We start from the raw sequence: 16,980 nt of genomic DNA, 5'->3' as shown, positions 1-16,980 counted from the left end.
GAGGAGGGGGAGGGGAGAGAAAGGGGAGGGGGAGGGGAGAGAAAGGGGAGGGGGAGGGGAGAGAAAGGGGGGGGGAGGGGAGAGAAGGGGGGGAGAGAGAAGAGAAAGGGGGGAGAGAGAAGAGAAAGGGGGGGGAGAGAAGAGAAAGGGGGGGGGAGAGAAGAGAAAGGGGGGGGGAGAGAAAGAAAGGGGGGGGGGGAGAGAAGAGAAAGGGGGGGGGGAGAGAAAGGGGGCGGGATAGAAAGGGAGGGGAGATGGCGAGCCACAGAACTTGTTCTTGTTAAACTGTGCTGCTCTTTGTGCTAAACTCCACACCCTCGGACAGAAGCAAAGCCAAACTGAGGGGTGGTGGGGGGCACCCGTTATAATTCGCCGGCAAGGTTTGGTTAACCGGGGATAATATGTCCGAAGTCGGGACACGTGGATCTACAGAATCAGAGAAAGGTGAGAAGCAGAGGAGGGGGAAGAGTGATTAGTAGAGTCATTAAAATGAGATCTGGCTGTGCTTTCCCACCCCCATTTAGATAACCCACCTCCTTCTAGAGCTCATCAAATTAGGCATCTCATTACCCCCCACCTCCCCCCCCCCAAAGCAGCCCCAGGGGGAGAGATAATTAATACCCTAACATCTGTTCTGTGACTGTCCTCAGGGTGGAAAGCAGGGGGTGGCTTAGAGAAAGATGTATTGTCCAGATCAGACAAAAGATGCAGGGAGTGGAGCAACCAGGAGAACATCTGGGGAGGGGAGTCTGTCCTGACCCCCAAAACTCAGCTCCAAAAAGTGCTCCCATGAACAAGAAGTCCCTCTCCCGTCCAGGGGGACCCCAGAAGTCAAACCCGCTTTTACCTGGGGTCACAAAGGGGAGTCTCATCCATCCACAGATCTCCAGCAGAAAGTTGTGTAGTGTGAGAGCCTGGGATCCACACAGAGAATCAAAGGAGGAGGAGGGCTAGGGGAGAGAAGAGAGGGGGGCCTCCTTGTGATAAGAAGTGGTGGTGTCACTGGCACAGAGGGAGAAGAGAGATGTCAGTGTGTCTGATTACAGCAGGAGGAGAGAATACAGCAGCTGCTATTACAAGACTGTGCAGATGTAGAAGGGGTGGGGGTGTCAGGACACAAGGCAGAGGGGGGGGGGGGAGGTGTAAGTGAGAGATGGAGGGGGGGGGAGGAGGGATCTGAGAAAATCGACTGGAAAATGAGAATCGAGAGAACAAAAAGTTATAGAGGAAGTAAAGGAAGATGATAAAAGTCCCTACGAGAAGAGAAGTGTCAGAGAAAGGGGAGAAGGAAAGGGGGATGGATAGAGAGAAAGGCAAACATGGGAGGGATCTGGAGTGGGAAATGAGACACACTTGATTGTAAGCTCTTTGGGGCAGATTCTTTTCTCCTAATGCATGGATAAGGACTGCAAGCTCCTGTGACGAGACACGGTATCGCGGCTTTCTATGGTACTTCAGCCAATGTGTGTGTGTGTGTGTGTATGTATATATATACTTCCAACTGGAGGGACAGAGAAACAGAACAACAAAGGGGGGAGATGGGGAGGGGGTGTATATACTGTTATATCTGGAGTCTGTTTAATGTAGGAGGAGAGCACAGAGAGGCCACCCCATAATAGAGGTATATTATCTTTTATTTATATGCCAACATATTCCGCAGCGCAGTACAATGTCGGGGGTAAGGACAAAAACAAGACATAAAATACACATAACTTCCAACATAATGAAACAATAGGTAATTAGGTCCCTGCTCGCAGTGAATGGGAGAGTGATGTGACGCATAGGTGGAGTACTGTATATTGCCTCTCACCCTAGAGCTGTGACAAGACATCCCTAGGATGCAAAACTGAGCAAATAAAACTGCACCAGATTTATCAAGATTTCAAGTGAAATTGGGCTTGGGATTTTGTTAAATATACCCCTTTGTGATTGTAGTTACCTACAAAAACCTCAATGACCACAGACCCACACCCCTCTGCTGCAAATTAGCACATTGGTATCACACCTCCATACCCACGTGTGAAACCAAAAATGTGCTGAGAGTGAGAGAGCCCTGGCTCCCCTGAGGAAAGGGGAGAGAGGGCTGGTTTAATGGAGATCTGCCAGACGCAGGAAGCATTCCCTGTGTCTAGAGATGATTACGATGGGGGGGAATGTTATGTCTTATTCACATTGTTACATTTGGCCCACGTGTGGTGTGCGTCCCGTTCATACATATGAATATGGGAGGAGCGGCCCAGTGAGCAAAGACCCTGACTCTGGCACTGAGTTTGGAGCAGGGGAACCTGGTTCAATTCTTGCGCTTTGTGACCTTGGGCAAGTCACTTTATCTCCCTGTGCCTCAGGAACCAAAAAAAAACATAGATTGTAAGCTCCACAGAGCAGGGACTGTGTCTGCAAAATGTCTCTGTAAAGCGCTTGCACTATACAAGAACCAATTATTATTAATGCATCAGAAATTGTTTGCATTTGTCTTCCGCGCCAAGACTAACCTGGCTGACATTCGTGACCCATTTATGGCGCACACAAGTTAATAGGACATACTATTTAAACGTGTGCCGCGGACAACATACAAACTCCACCCCCTAAGGTGGAGTTCCTTTGCGAGAAAGAAGGCACACACGTACAACACCACCATTTGTTTTGTACCGTATAACTTGCTACTCCTCTGTGCGTCCCTGTCTTATGACATCATTCATAGTAACCCTTTATACGTTGTTAAGTAACATACTACACTGAGTGGGTCTCTCTTCCAAGGATCTAGCAATCAGATTCTCGTACCCAGACTATCCCAATTTTAGACAGAGCAGTTACTGGGTCTAAAATCGGATGACTCCCACTTCAAAGGCTGGCAGCTGTGACTCTTTTTGCAATGCAATGCGATGCGATACTGGCTCTTCTGGCCAGTAAAGAGGTTAATGTGCACCAGGTCACCGCCAGCTGGGGGGAGGGGGTTATCTGAGTGAGCCCCCTTTGAGCTGACAGCTTCACTCTGGCAATGGGATCAGATTCAAAAGGCCCAGCTGTGATCCTTCCTGCTGCATTCAGTCTGTCGCTGTCTGCAGCTCCAGCGTGCCAGACAGTCCCCCGCAGAGCAAGGCTGGTGCCAGCAATAGCACCCGTGTGCTGCTATTATTATCTCATTATATACCGCTGACCTGTCCATAGCACGGCACAGATTGTCGCAGGCGCATTGATTCCCTAACCCAAAGAGCGTGCAATCTAATTTGGCACCTGATGCACAGGGAGAGCAAGTTAACTTGGCAAAGAACACGAGGATTCAAAGCAGGATCCCCAGTGACATTACCACTGAGCTATATCTCTCTGGTTATGGTCACAGGGCTCATTGTCAGCTACTCCTGGAATTGAGCAGGGGCTGTGCTTGTAACATGCCTATGTGCTGCGTACTGCGCACTATACTGTAATTGTGACGCGCTTTCAGTGCCATTGGGAAAATAGCGCTATATGAAATAAAGTTATTATTACAGCCAACTACTCTTCTTACCCAAACACCAGCCCTGAGAACATACATGGCTGTATCTCACTCGCACTCTGCTCATTCAGTTATCTTTCGTTCTGCACAAAGATGCGGATCCAACTTCACACAAAAAATGTGCCAGGGCTGAATACCTCAGCAGATGCTGCAGTTAGCAACAGGTCCCTGACAGAAGCCCTGATACAATCTGGAGTTTAGCATCGTGGGGTCTGAATGGGGATGGGAGGGGAGTGATCAGGATTGTGAGGGACGCTGACACTGTACTGACCCCCCTCAGAGTAAAACAAAGGGGCCCGGGGATATGGGAGGCCCGGGAGGGGTGGGGGGGTGTGATGTGCCAGAGATAAGGAGGGGGAGCTGTAATTAAAAGGGAAGCCCATTCAATGCAGACTCCCACAACACACAAAGCATCTGCCAGAGGGGCCTGCAACTAATTGATCATTCACTAACACACTCTGGCAAAGAAGAGGTTAAACAGCATAGACCCATTTACAGGATCAAAAAATACAGAGCCATCTAAAGAGGTATATGATAGATATAGAGGGGTGAGGAGCACATGTCTAATTTTTTTCAATATTTTGTGTCGCCTGTTAAAAAAAATGGACACATCTTTCACCTCAGCACATACCCCATCCTCGCCAGTGTGGGGGAATCCTCAGGGGACACGAGCAGACAGGCATCAGGAGATAGCGGAGGGGTGGGGTGACAGGCGGACAGCTCCAATTTATTACCTGCGCTCCCAGAGAATAGAAATGTCACACGTTGTATAAATAAAAGACTGTGTGTGTATGATACGGGGTGCAGCCTGCTTGGGAGGGGGAAGGTGTACGTTGATGAGCGACGACAAGGACCTGGCTATTCAGCTGAAGGGCAGGGGTCACCCAATTCAGAGCTAAACTGACACACAAGCTCAATCCCTGGAGAATTTAAATGAATAGAGTAGACGATGCAACGGTCAGCTCTATATCTGTACATCTGTTTGGTGTGTTGCTGGCCTCAGTGACGCATAAGGCACATGGACCACACAGACATCCGTACCTGTGTCATGGTTAAGGTCACGGCTGAGCACTTTCATGTGTTTAGATGAGGGAGTCTGAATCCTCCCTCTGTGCCACACTGTACCTGGAATACCCGGCAGACTTACCCCTGCACTCTGTTTAATGGAACACTAGAATCTTGCGTCAGTGCCAAGGGACATGAAACACAGTGACATGAAGCCCTTCCCCTCAATACCCGACTAGCACCCTCTCTATCCACCTTTAAGACCCACTTGCTTAAAGAAGCATATGAGTAACACTGTGGCTAATACTATACACGATACATAAAGCTTGGCCCCCTGCAGACGCACTTACCTGAATGCCCTCCCACTGTCTCTGTACATTCTTCCTACCTACCAATTAGATTGTAAGCTCCCCGGAGCAGGTACTCCTCTTCCGAAATGTTACTTTTATCTCTGAAGCACTTTTTCCCATTATCTGTTATTTATATGATTGTCACATGTATTACTAATGTGAAGCGCTATATAAATAAAGACATACATACAGTGCTGGGTGTGTGTGTAGTTAGCTCTGCAATGCGTTGCAGGCCCCCTCAGGCAGGAAAGGGGTTATGCTGTCTGCACAATGCTCTTGATTTTCCCTGCCACCCTTTAGGCCCAGGGCATCTGAACGAACACACACACACACACACACACACACACACACACACACACACACTTTTTCTGCCCTTTTATGTCGGAGTTGCATCTCTATTAGACATCCACCCGATCTCATGCTGAGCATCGCTAGCGTTAAACGGTAGGCTGGAAATTACTACAGTCTCCTCATGTGAGAGAACTTTATGGCCTGGGACAGAGTCCGGCTTCCCATCCCTGCAAACCTGGTCTAACACCCTGTGCTCTGTCCTGTATGGGACACATGGACGGGGACGGACAATAAAAAAAAAATCATCCCAGAGAGGGAGACCAGGCTTAAACCCTTTGGTGAAGTGGGCAGCCAGAGATCGGAGGGATTGCAGAACACATGCAAGAAGGTTCCAGAACACATTTATAGCTTTATATGCAAATTCATTACTCAAGTTCATCGTGCACCCATAATAATAGAAATATTGTTTATTTATAGAGCACATTCAATTAGCAAGTAGCTGCACAATTTTAAAAAGGGATCTCCTGCAGCCACCTCTAGGGTGGAATCCTGGACAAACATCACACCACATCCCAGACAAGTTTTAAAAACACTCCCCTCACACTTCTCGACATAGGAAAGTGCCTCCACAGACCTGCAGATTATCTGCACAAAGAACAAGTGCCAGGCCACCCCCCCCCCCCAAACAAGCAGCTAGAGAAGGGGGGGGGAGGGGGCATGTGAGGACTTCTGTCAATCCAGAAAGACAAGGAGAGGACTGTCTCCCTGTGCTAACCCAACAAGGGGGGGGGGGGGGGGGGAGGGAGAAGATGAGTAAAGTTCCAGAGAGGATCTCCAAGGGTCACATTTAGTCTGTGGTTAATGGGTCCGTGTCACCCCCATCTCATCACTCGTGGGTTCCCAGGACACGCCTCTTCATCATGCTGCTCCATTAGGAAGTGACCTCTTTTCCCACCCCTCAGTCGCTCCCGTCACTGTCGGAGTAGGCCCCCAGCAGCGCGAGGGAAGAAGTCCCAGATCTGGGAGGAGGGCAGAGGATGTTACCCGAGGGGCGAGTATTACCCCCTGCACCTGTGAGAGAGACCATAGAAACATGAGCCACCCTGCAGCACGTGGCCAAGGAAGCTGTACAGAATACTGTCATGAGACCACAAGGAGCCAGTGTGTGGCACAGCCACCAGCGCTCGGATCCCACGTCTCCTGTGGATATATTTAGCAGAACTTCACCATTTTAGGAAAGTAACACCAAAGAGTGGATATTCCGCAAACAGGCAGATTACTTGCAAAGTGGAATAACTTTGCACATCTAAGATCCTTTCGCACATTGATGAGGGGGCGTACGACACAGGAGTCTAGGAGTGGTGTCTGTGTGACTGACAGAGGCCAAACCACAATAGAATCCACATTTCAAGGCAGCTCTCCACTAAAACACAGGAGGGGGCATGGAGCAGAGATCAGGAGCGGCCTCTGCTGGCTTCTCTATGTAACTGCAGCCTGCTCTGTTAAGGCCTGGGACATAGCAGGTTCAGCCGCGCTGAGCCGCGCTCCTGCTCAAAATGGAGCTTTTTCCTGTCCTGGCAGGCAAGGCAGTGAGCGCGCTCTGGGGGCGGGGTGGAGGCGTGTCAGGAGGCGGAGCGGGAGGCGGGGCTAGTCCCTCGCTCCCATTGGATGTGAGCGGTCACGTGACCGCTCCTCTGCTTCCCCGAGCGGCAAATTTTAAAAACTTGCCTGTCTCGGCAAAGTTTCTGAGCCTCCGCACGCATGCGGAAAGGGAAACTATAGCCGCGCTGATGACAGATGCAGTTGGCTAGTGCATTTGCTCAGCGCGGCTGAACCTACTATGTCCCAGGCCTAAGTCTCATATACACATTTACATGTACACTTTGTACCTTTTTATGGGTCCATGTCAAAATGGATTTTAAGCAAAAGGTGACACTGGGTGCTCATTTGCATGCCATTTCCCAGAATCCTTTGCTGCAGTGGAAGCACTGTGTTAGGAGATAATGGGGGAAGGCAGGGTTGCAGACCTGTCTGAGACGTGTGTATGTGCTCACAATTGATATTTTCATTTGCTGTAACTTTTTAGCAAGTCCTTTCATGCGTTTTACAGGGACCCCTTCCTTCCCTTTGCGTGCTGAAGCACTCTGGAAATATCTGCATGTACACATTCTGGGTTTTAATCACTTTAAAAAAAGCCTGATATATATATATATATATCCTCTGTGCAGAAAAGCTTGCACTCTATTTGTTACAGCAGAGTGATAATAAGGCCTCTCCCATTCAAGGCTAGAGGTGTTACAGGAAGAGGGACACGGTAGGCTCATGCTGTGTGTGTGTGTGTGTACGAAGTGACAGTTACGGGTACCTGGGCTCTGCTGTGCAGGTTCCGGCTTCCTCTCTGTGGGTTTCTTCACCATAACGAGCCCCGAGATCTGCTGCCGGCTGTTCAGTTTCCCCACACTCCGCTCCCAGCTCTCGCACTTCTGCTTCTTGTTTTGATGGCCAGAGCTCTGCCGACACAGCACAGTTACATCGTCCACCCAAACCATACTACCACGTACACCGCATGTAACACACTGCACAGCCTGCTTTATACACCAATATACAGCGCATACTGTACATGGGATACACAGCAAGTACTATGCATGGGATACAGGACAGGCTGCTCTATACACCAATACACAGCATGTACCACTCATGGGATACAGACATGATACAGAAGAGGACACAGCATCTCCTGCTCTATACACAAATACAAGCATAATACACTATACACAGAGCATTACTGCAAACAAAGTGATATACACAGAAGACTGATACAAGAACACAGAAGGGAATCTTTGCCCTAAAGAGCTTACAGTGTAATACAGATAGTTTAGGAGGAAGAGCAGAGAAAAAAAAACAAAAAAATATATTTTAGAAGGGAATCTTGCAGAAGAAGAGATCTAAATGAATTAGGATCTGCCCTTGTGGTAAGAGAACCTGCGAGTGTATAACCCAGCGCCAGCTCCTTTGGTCACTTCCATGTTACTCTGGATGGGAAATTAAACTGTAAGCTCTTGGGGTCCTGGATGAGTCCTGTTCCTACTCACCTCACTCAGGATGTCTGTGGGGTTGCTTTGCATGGCGTGTTTGGGTTTCACCTGAGCAGGTTCTTCATCCGAGTCAGAATCTACCAGCAACCGTCTCTTCTGGGCCTGCTCCATCATCTCCCTGAGAGAGTCACACACAGCTGACCCATTAAAAGTACATGAAAAAGTAACAGATATAAAACCCACACAGGATAACGCAGTATGTCCCTCCCGCCAGTGTGAAAAAGACAATTGACCCATGGAGCCTATCCCTTCCCCCACAGTGTGACGCTGTAAGAAAGAAGGAACCTATGGGACATGGAGTCTGTCCTTCCCACTGCAGGGCGATACGAAAACACAGCCTCCATGGAGCACAGTTCCCTTCTCTCTCTTCACGCCCTATTGCGACACAGTAACAGATTTAGGTCCACCCTCACCTCATCTCCCTCTCGTCCTCCTCCTCCTGCCTCTTCTTGGCATCTTCCTCGCTCTCCCTGTAACGGTGCAGCATTGACTCATAGTCCACATTTGCCTGACGCTGGTTCAGCTCCTTCAGTTCCTGCAGGTTCTCCATAACCTCCATCTCCAGCTTGGAATCCTTGGTCCGGTTCTCAAGAACCTTTCAGGACACAAAAACACTGACTGTAAGTGAATCATTGGGTGGCAGCGAAACAAACAGCTCACACAAGGAAGGACAGTGAATGTGGTAACCGTCTGTTTTGCCTCTGTAAAATCCCGCAAGCAAACCTACAAAACCTTTTGGGATCAGCTCGAGACCTCTGCCATGTCTGACCCGGTCTTCTGGCGATTGTAGAGTTACATGCGGGAAACTTAAGAACAGCCCTGTTGAGTGGGCATGCGGAATGAGAACATGAGATGGCCCTTAGCCAGGGACTGGTACTGAGATGTACGGAAAAACAAGTGGACATATATGGAAGCTTCCTATGAAGAGGAAGGCGGGTTTGGGAAAGAGTGAGAGAGACATGCGTAGAAAGTGGTAAACAACGACTATAAACCTGCTCGAAATCAGTATAGCCGGAGAACGCCATCTATTGCATAGCTAGGCACACATGGCACGCTGAAGCCAATACTATACTCTGTACATGGTATTCCATATAACCAACATCAATAAGGTACCCCTTCATCACTAATAACTCCTGACTTGCTTCAGCCCCTGAAAACTCATGTATATACACACACAGCAAGCACATCCCTGCAAAAAGTGCAAGTGTTCACGTAAAAGGAAATGTACCTTCCAAAACTTCGGCTTCTTCAAGTCCTCTACGGCAGCCATTACTCATTCAATAGCTCCTCTTCCTTACAGCTGGTAGGACAAGTACTTCTTGTGACCACTATATGAGGGAGCAATCCCATGACTGTTGGGAGGGAGTACTTTTCACAGTTGCTGCTTGAAGCCCCTTCTACCACATTTCACATCGCTGATGAATGAACATCCAAGCGGTAATGCTCAGCAAGTGTGTGTGTAAAGAAGACCAGGTTGCTGCTTTACAAATCTCCTGGGCAGAGGCTTGAGGATTTTCTGCCCATGAAGTTTAACCCTACAGGAGGATTTTCTCCTGCTATTCTATATGCCTCAAACATAGCTGCCTTAACCCATCTAGATATTGAGGCAACGGAAGCTGCCTGATCCTTTCAGGGTTCATCAAAAAGGACAAGCAACCTAGAAGATTTGCGAATACGATCAGTCCTCTGCACATATGTTCTTAGAGCCCTAACTATATCCAGATTGTGCCACTGTCGCTCTTCATCAGAAATAGGGTGTGGACAAAAATGAGGGAAATAGAATATCCGGATTGATTGAAAGTCCGACACTACATTGGTTGGAAACTGCGGACAGTCCTTAACACTAGCTTATCTTGGTGTATCTGAAAAAAAATGGTTTGCGACATGATAAAGCCTGGAGCTCTCCAACACTACGCGCTGTAGCGGTTAGAAAAACAACTTTAATTGTGAGTAATCTCATAGGGAGCTCGTGAATCGGTTCAAACAAGGTGGGGAAAAGCAGCAAGTTACTGTAGCACCAGATTCAGATCCCACAGAGGACCAGTGATCCTAAAAGTAGGCCTAATCCAGACACTGCTTTAATAAATCCAGAGCCCAAAGGATCCGAGGCAATCTGGGATATAATACATCTAATGCAGATACTTGGACCCTAAATGCTGATTTCAATTCCTTCTGGAATCCTTGCTGGAAGACATTTAGCATAGGCAATGGTTCCACCTTTCGTAATTTAAATGAACGTATTGTTGGATGGGATAAATGAGGGATTGTGAGGTCACGAGATAACGGATGACCAGGACCAGGGCCTCAGACAATCACTATGAGCGTTTGGATTTAGAAAGTGATCTGGCTCAGTCATTTTGGATTGAGCCACCTGTGCTGAAGCAGGGAAAGCCTTAAAACCTGACCTGTTGGGGGCGGGGGGGGGGGGGTGTTGAGCACTGGAATTGAGCACCAATGATTTCAACCATAGCACTTGTCTTACAACTATAGTATATGCTGAGGCTCTAGCTGCCAGTCTGATCACGTCCATGGAAGAGTCACACAAAAAGTCAATTGAATCATTAAAATTCCATAAATTATGTAACAGTTCCTGTCCTGATGTTCTGCTGCACTCCTATCTTCTAGATCGGATTTCCAAAATCTGACTGGTCCCGAGATACAGGCCAGCCCTGTTGGTTTCAGATTCATTCCGATAAGAGTATTGTTTGGGTAAAACACCCTCTATTCTTCCATTCTTCCATTCTTAGGATCTGTAAAATAAGATCCATCTTCCAGGGCAGTGATTCCCAACTCCAGGTCCGGTTTTAAGGTTCTCTCTGCTTCAGCACCAGGTGGCTCAATCAATATGACTGAGCCACCTGGGCTGAAGCAGGGATAGCCTTAAAACCGGACCTGTTGGGGATACTGGAGGACTGGAGTTGGGAGTCCCTGCTCTAGGGGAATTGCCGTATTCCTTACCATCTTTGCAACAGCTGCGTCCTCCTCTTGCAGTATTACCCAGGTACTGCGTCCTCCTTTGGCAGTATTACCCAGGTACTGCAGTCCTCCTCTGGCAGTATTACCCAGGTACTGCAGTCCTCCTCTGGCAGTATTACCCAGGTACTGCAGTCCTCCTCTGGCAGTATTACCCAGGTACTGCAGTCCTCCTCTGGCAGTATTACCCAGGTACTGCAGTCCTCCTCTTGCAGTATTACCCAGGTACTGCGTCCTCCTCTGGCAGTATTACCCAGGTACTGCAGTCCTCTGGCAGTATTACCCAGGTACTGCAGTCCTCCTCTGGCAGTATTACCCAGGTACTGCAGTCCTCCTCTGGCAGTATTACCCAGGTACTGCAGTCCTCCTCTGGCAGTATTACCCAGGTACTGCAGTCCTCCTTTGGCAGTATTACCCAGGTACTGCAGTCCTCCTCTGGCAGTATTACCCAGGTACTGCATTCCTCCTCTGGCAGTATTACCCAGGTACTGCAGTCCTCCTCTGGCAGTATTACCCAGGTACTGCAGTCCTCCTTTGGCAGTATTACCCAGGTACTGCAGTCCTCCTCTGGCAGTATTACCCAGGTACTGCGTCCTCCTCTGGCAGTATTACCCAGGTACTGCAGTCCTCCTCTGGCAGTATTACCCAGGTACTGCAGTCCTCCTCTGGCAGTATTACCCAGGTACTGCAGTCCTCCTCTGGCAGTATTACCCAGGTACTGCAGTCCTCCTTTGACAGTATTACCCAGGTACTGCAGTCCTCCTCTGGCAGTATTACCCAGGTACTGCAGTCCTCCTTTGACAGTATTACCCAGGTACTGCAGTCCTCCTCTGGCAGTATTACCCAGGTACTGCGTCCTCCTCTGGCAGTATTACCCAGGTACTGCAGTCCTCCTCTGGCAGTATTACCCAGGTACTGCAGTCCTCCTCTGGCAGTATTACCCAGGTACTGCAGTCCTCCTCTGGCAGTATTACCCAGGTACTGCAGTCCTCCTCTGGCAGTATTACCCAGGTACTGCAGTCCTCCTCTGGCAGTATTACCCAGGTACTGCAGTCCTCCTCTGGCAGTATTACCCAGGTACTGCAGTCCTCCTCTGGCAGTATTACCCAGGTACTGCAGTCCTCCTCTGGCAGTATTACCCAGGTACTGCAGTCCTCCTCTGGCAGTATTACCCAGGTACTGCAGTCCTCCTCTGGCAGTATTACCCAGGTACTGCAGTCCTCCTCTTGCAGTATTACCCAGGTACTGCAGTCCTCCTCTGGCAGTATTACCCAGGTGCTGCAGTCCTCCTTTGGCAGTATTACCCAGGTACTGCAGTCCTCCTTTGGCAGTATTACCCAGGTACTGCAGTCCTCCTTTGGCAGTATTACCCAGGTACTGCAGTCCTCCTTTGGCAGTATTACCCAGGTACTGCAGCCCTCCTCTGGCAGTATTACCCAGGTACTGCAGTCCTCCTCTGGCAGTATTACCCAGGTACTGCAGTCCTCCTCTGGCAGTATTACCCAGGTACTGCAGTCCTCCTTTGGCAGTATTACCCAGGTACTGCAGTTCTCCTTACTGAAGGGGAACATTTTCACAATGTGGTCTAGTCAATGCTGATCTTTTAGTCAGTGATGATCATTTAGTCTTCACAATGTCCTTAATAGAACTGTGAACAGGAAAAGTTCTAGCAGATTTGTTTAGAACTAAAAAAAGGCCTGGTGCAGGACCCCCAGCTCGTCTCTGACGCTGAATATTGGGGACACCAATCACATTCTTAATGAGCTTGTCTACAGCATCCATCTTATAGGACCCTGCGCCCACTTGGTTCCTCATCTGAAGAAGAGGCCCATCTCCAAGCTCCGAAACACTTGCCTGTTCTGAATAAAAATCGATGAAACTGACAGTCTGCAAGTCTAATGAAGTCTGATCTGGGCCTTTTTAAAGACCCCCCGAGACTGTGCTTTATCAATAGACTGCAGGAGCAAAGTTTCCATCCAATCAATGAAATTAGTTAACTGAGCAGAATTGTCTTCCTCAGACATCTTCTTAATGCACTCTGTGCAAAATCCTTTGAGGTAGGTGGCAGAAAGCTTAACATCGCACTCGGCACAATGTTTATCCTTAACAATAGCTTTCCTGGGCTTGACAACTTGAGCCTCCTGCTGAGGGTGCTCAGTTTTCTGTTCCCGGAACTGCAGAAGGAACAGACATGCTGCCAACTTCCTATCAATAAGGGAACAAAAAAGCAGGGAAAACACATGCTTTTCAAATATCTGGCGCCCAGAACCCTCCCTGGTGGGGAACCCCAAAAGCGTACCGAAGGTTTGAACAGACCATTGGTGCCAAAAACACGCTCTCCGCCATGACGTCATCTGCCGGTGACAGATGCTTATCCTATATTTGTATTTACAGTATTTCGATCCAGATGAAGACGAACAAAAAAACCCCAGTTAATCATCCAATGATATCTCATAACGCGAAAATTAAATTCCTTCCTGAGTCCAGCAATGCCAATCAGATTTCTCCCTGGGTCAACATCCTTCCTATGTTTACAATGCATTATAAGCGCCATTAACCACTTTGCTGCTCACGTGGGACACCATCCGTGTCCAATGTAGGGAAAGGTTTTTTTAAGGCTGGATTTATGGAGTACAAATTTCTCATAGATCCCATGATGAATAATTTGTTGTGTAAAAAGTGAAGCAAAATGTCAGGGGATTCTACAAGATGACATGTGCGCTAAATAACGTCTGAGCTAATGCAGCAGGAGACATTTTAAATGCCCGGCTATCAATTTGGGGCTCCACACTCAGCCCATCTTTGTATAAGAGGTACCTTCATGGGGTTGTTGAGCTCCTCATCCTCTCGCTCCTTCTGAAATCTCTTTTCTTCCTCTTCAATTAGCTTCTCCGCCTGGAAGTTCCGCGTAGCTCCGTGCTCCATTTCATAATCTGTGTTCTCTGGGTCCGTCTGTGGGAAGAGTGGCTGTGTTATATACAAAACAAGCGCACACAGCACAACATGTAATAACATACAACAAAACACACACACACACACACACATATATAGCACAGCAAGAGAACAGTGACAATACAAATCATACCACAACATACATACAAAGAAGCAGTGTTATATAAACAAGGCGACACACAACATATCAAAAACAAGCACAGAGGTTATGTACAGATCAAGTAGACACAACATACCATAACCAGCCTGCACACAGTGACGTTACATAATATACCACAGTACATAAAGAAGCGGTGTTCTGTACACAAGATAAAACAAGGTATTTCTAGTGTTTTTTTCTCTCGGAGTTATTACAACAGCGATATACACAAACTGTACAAACAAAGACACATTTTTTTTATTCTGACACTTTTGATCCTGAATGAGAGCTCTGCAGACTAACTGATCTATACTGGCACACACAATCACAGACTAACCTCAATAGGATTAACTGAGAAACTAGCCATGGCACAAGTCTTCTAGTGACTGCGTCCTGGGACTCATCTGTCGTTGATACTAGACCATTTATATATTTTTTTTCCACAGACAGAAATACTCTTGTGCCAAAGAGTTTCCAATATATTTGTGGTCCCTATGACAAGGAGCTGGCATCAGGAATATGCAGGGCTGGGAAAGACAACTAACCTCGGACGAGTGAAAAATGTAACTTCCTATTCATTGGACTGCTTGCTTAAAAGGCGCCAAAGTGCAGGGTGTGTGCAGGCCGCGTGGCTGTCAATCACCCCAAGAGCCTCCAAAATAGCACCCCACAATGCATTGCACTTAAAATGGTGACAAACAGCAACTGCATATGCAAGGCATTGTGGGGTATTAGTGTTCACGCTCCAACAGTGAGTGACAGCCACGCTGCCTGCACTTTGGCGCTTTTAAGCACGCGATCCAACAAAAAAGGAAGCTACATTTTTCTTTACTCCAGGATGGTTGAGTTGGACCCTTACTATCACACTGATAAAGAAAAGGGCAACAGTCTGTTTTATTTGGGGGTGAAGAGGTCAGTGTAGATATGGTATCTGTCTGGTCAGAAGAAAGGGTGGGAGGTGTCCGTGTTGGTATGAGTGAGCGGGCAAATGACTTTTCTGTGACTGGTGAATGTTTGCGATATTTTTCCAGCTTTGAGAATAAGAGCCGATTGGTTTGAACTCCTGCTGGTAGTAACCCTTTAACCTCTGCCGTAGTCCTGATCTTCACTGTAAGAGATTTGATTGTTTAGGTTTCTTGGTACCTTGAAGGTGATCTCGGCAAGACAACGAGTGCATTTAATGTAGAAGCGGAAGATGGGGAGTCCCAGGTACTCTTCAATCTGCACTGTCTCCTTCCTGGCGTTGAACTTCTTGCCCTTGTAAATGTACTCACCGCAAGTCTTGCACCTACCGGGGATGAGAGACGGTTGGAGTGGAATGAGTGGGGGTCAGGAGAGGAAGGCAGCACAAAGTGGCAGCAAAACAAGCTGTGTACAACAATAAGCAAGTCGCACTCTCTCACCTCATGTTGAACGGAGCCATAAGACGTACCACATACTGCCGGTCCTTCGGAAGCTTCAACTTCGGGATCTTAGACGGATCAAAATCCGGGGGGTAATATTTCTAAGAGAATGGAGAGAGGTGGTCAGAGAAAGAACGAGACACAAAAGGAGACACAGCACAGGGTGGGGAAGAGAGAGAGGGTGTGGAAGGAGGAGCATGAGGAGAGAGATCAGAAGACTAGAGGAGAGGGGGGGATGATGTTGGGGCACGAGGTACGGTATGTATATCTTAATTTATATAGCGCCATTAATGCACATAGCGCTTCACAGCAGTAATACATGTGACAATCATATAAATAACAAATAATACAAATAACACATCATGGGAATATGCGGTTCAGACAAAAGTAACATTAGTAAAAGTAGTCCCTACCCCGAAAACATACAATCTAAAGGGTACAGATGAAGATATAGGTCATTGGTGGGGTTAAGAGATCTGGGGGAAAGGGTTTAAAGGTGAGGAAAATAGATACAGATTCTGGTTCCGCTCAGTTACAGCTTCCCCCTCACAGCGTAGGTCACACCACATATATAGGGGTCCCAAAAACATCAGCACACACAAGGAGCGCCCCGGTGTCAGGTCACCGCCTGGTGCCGGCCCTGGTTCCCCCTGTCCCGGTAATCCCCCAATGTTTCCTCCACAGTTCTCACATTTAACACTTTGCGTTCCGACATGTTTCCTCCTCACACACTCCGGCAGCAGCTTCCTAGCGGCGCAGACAAAAAGCGTCGGATGCACGGGCCCGCCCGGCTCATACTGATTGGTGTGGTCGGAAGGCGGGATAAACAAGGTCACTTTTCATTGGCCCGCCAGAGCCTGGGCAGTGATTGGCTGTTCGGGCACTGACGTATATATCACTGGGTATACTATCGTTACTATGGAAACCAGACCCTGCTCCAGCCATACATTTAAGTACAGTACTTAAATTAGAGGAGACCCCATAACTGGTACCACGTGACCTCAGACAGCCCATCATGTTCACTTTCAACCCAGGGACAGCCATCTTTAAAATGTCACTTTATGAATCACTTTCATTTTATTAGTCAACCCAAACCTGAGATGTTTCACATTGATGCACAGACCCATATGCACTCAGCCAGTCTCAGTGATTTGGGGTTGAAGCAGAAATGCTTCTGCTCTTAGCTGCTGCTCTTGTTAAATGTTTTATTATATTCCCATTTGAGGAATGCATGAATGAATCAGGTTGGCCTGTATCGGTAACATACAGTAAGATCTGA

The 16,980-nt window shown here is 48.0% G+C and overlaps 1 protein-coding gene across 1 annotated transcript; it reads right to left on the bottom strand.

The window, feature by feature from the left end:
- Positions 1 to 5,590: 5,590 nt before the first annotated feature.
- Positions 5,591 to 16,506, bottom strand: YJU2 (YJU2 splicing factor homolog). Its single transcript, XM_075611350.1, has 8 exons — positions 16,393 to 16,506; positions 15,702 to 15,802; positions 15,442 to 15,586; positions 14,025 to 14,159; positions 8,648 to 8,829; positions 8,232 to 8,352; positions 7,505 to 7,649; positions 5,591 to 6,210 (listed from the first exon to the last, which is right to left on the bottom strand). The coding sequence occupies exons 1-8, from the start codon at positions 16,414 to 16,416 to the stop codon at positions 6,098 to 6,100; spliced, it is 966 nt and encodes a 321-aa protein (XP_075467465.1). The 5' UTR covers positions 16,417 to 16,506; the 3' UTR covers positions 5,591 to 6,097.
- Between the last annotated feature and the right edge of the window lie 474 nt (positions 16,507 to 16,980).

Source organism: Ascaphus truei, chromosome 8, assembly GCF_040206685.1.
Source record: "Ascaphus truei isolate aAscTru1 chromosome 8, aAscTru1.hap1, whole genome shotgun sequence".
Taxonomy (NCBI): Eukaryota; Metazoa; Chordata; class Amphibia; order Anura; family Ascaphidae; genus Ascaphus; species Ascaphus truei.
This window is presented reverse-complemented; position numbering and strand designations above follow the sequence as displayed.

Coding starts and splice junctions, on each gene's coding strand:
- YJU2 (XM_075611350.1), bottom strand. CDS start 16,416: ATGTCGGAACGCAAAGTGTTAAAT. Junction 8,830..14,024: donor AGCTCAACAACCCCATGAAG/GTACCTCTTATA, acceptor GTGTCCTGAAAG/GTTCTTGAGAACCGGACCAA. Junction 7,650..8,231: donor CCACAGACATCCTGAGTGAG/GTGAGTAGGAAC, acceptor CTGTGTCGGCAG/AGCTCTGGCCATCAAAACAA.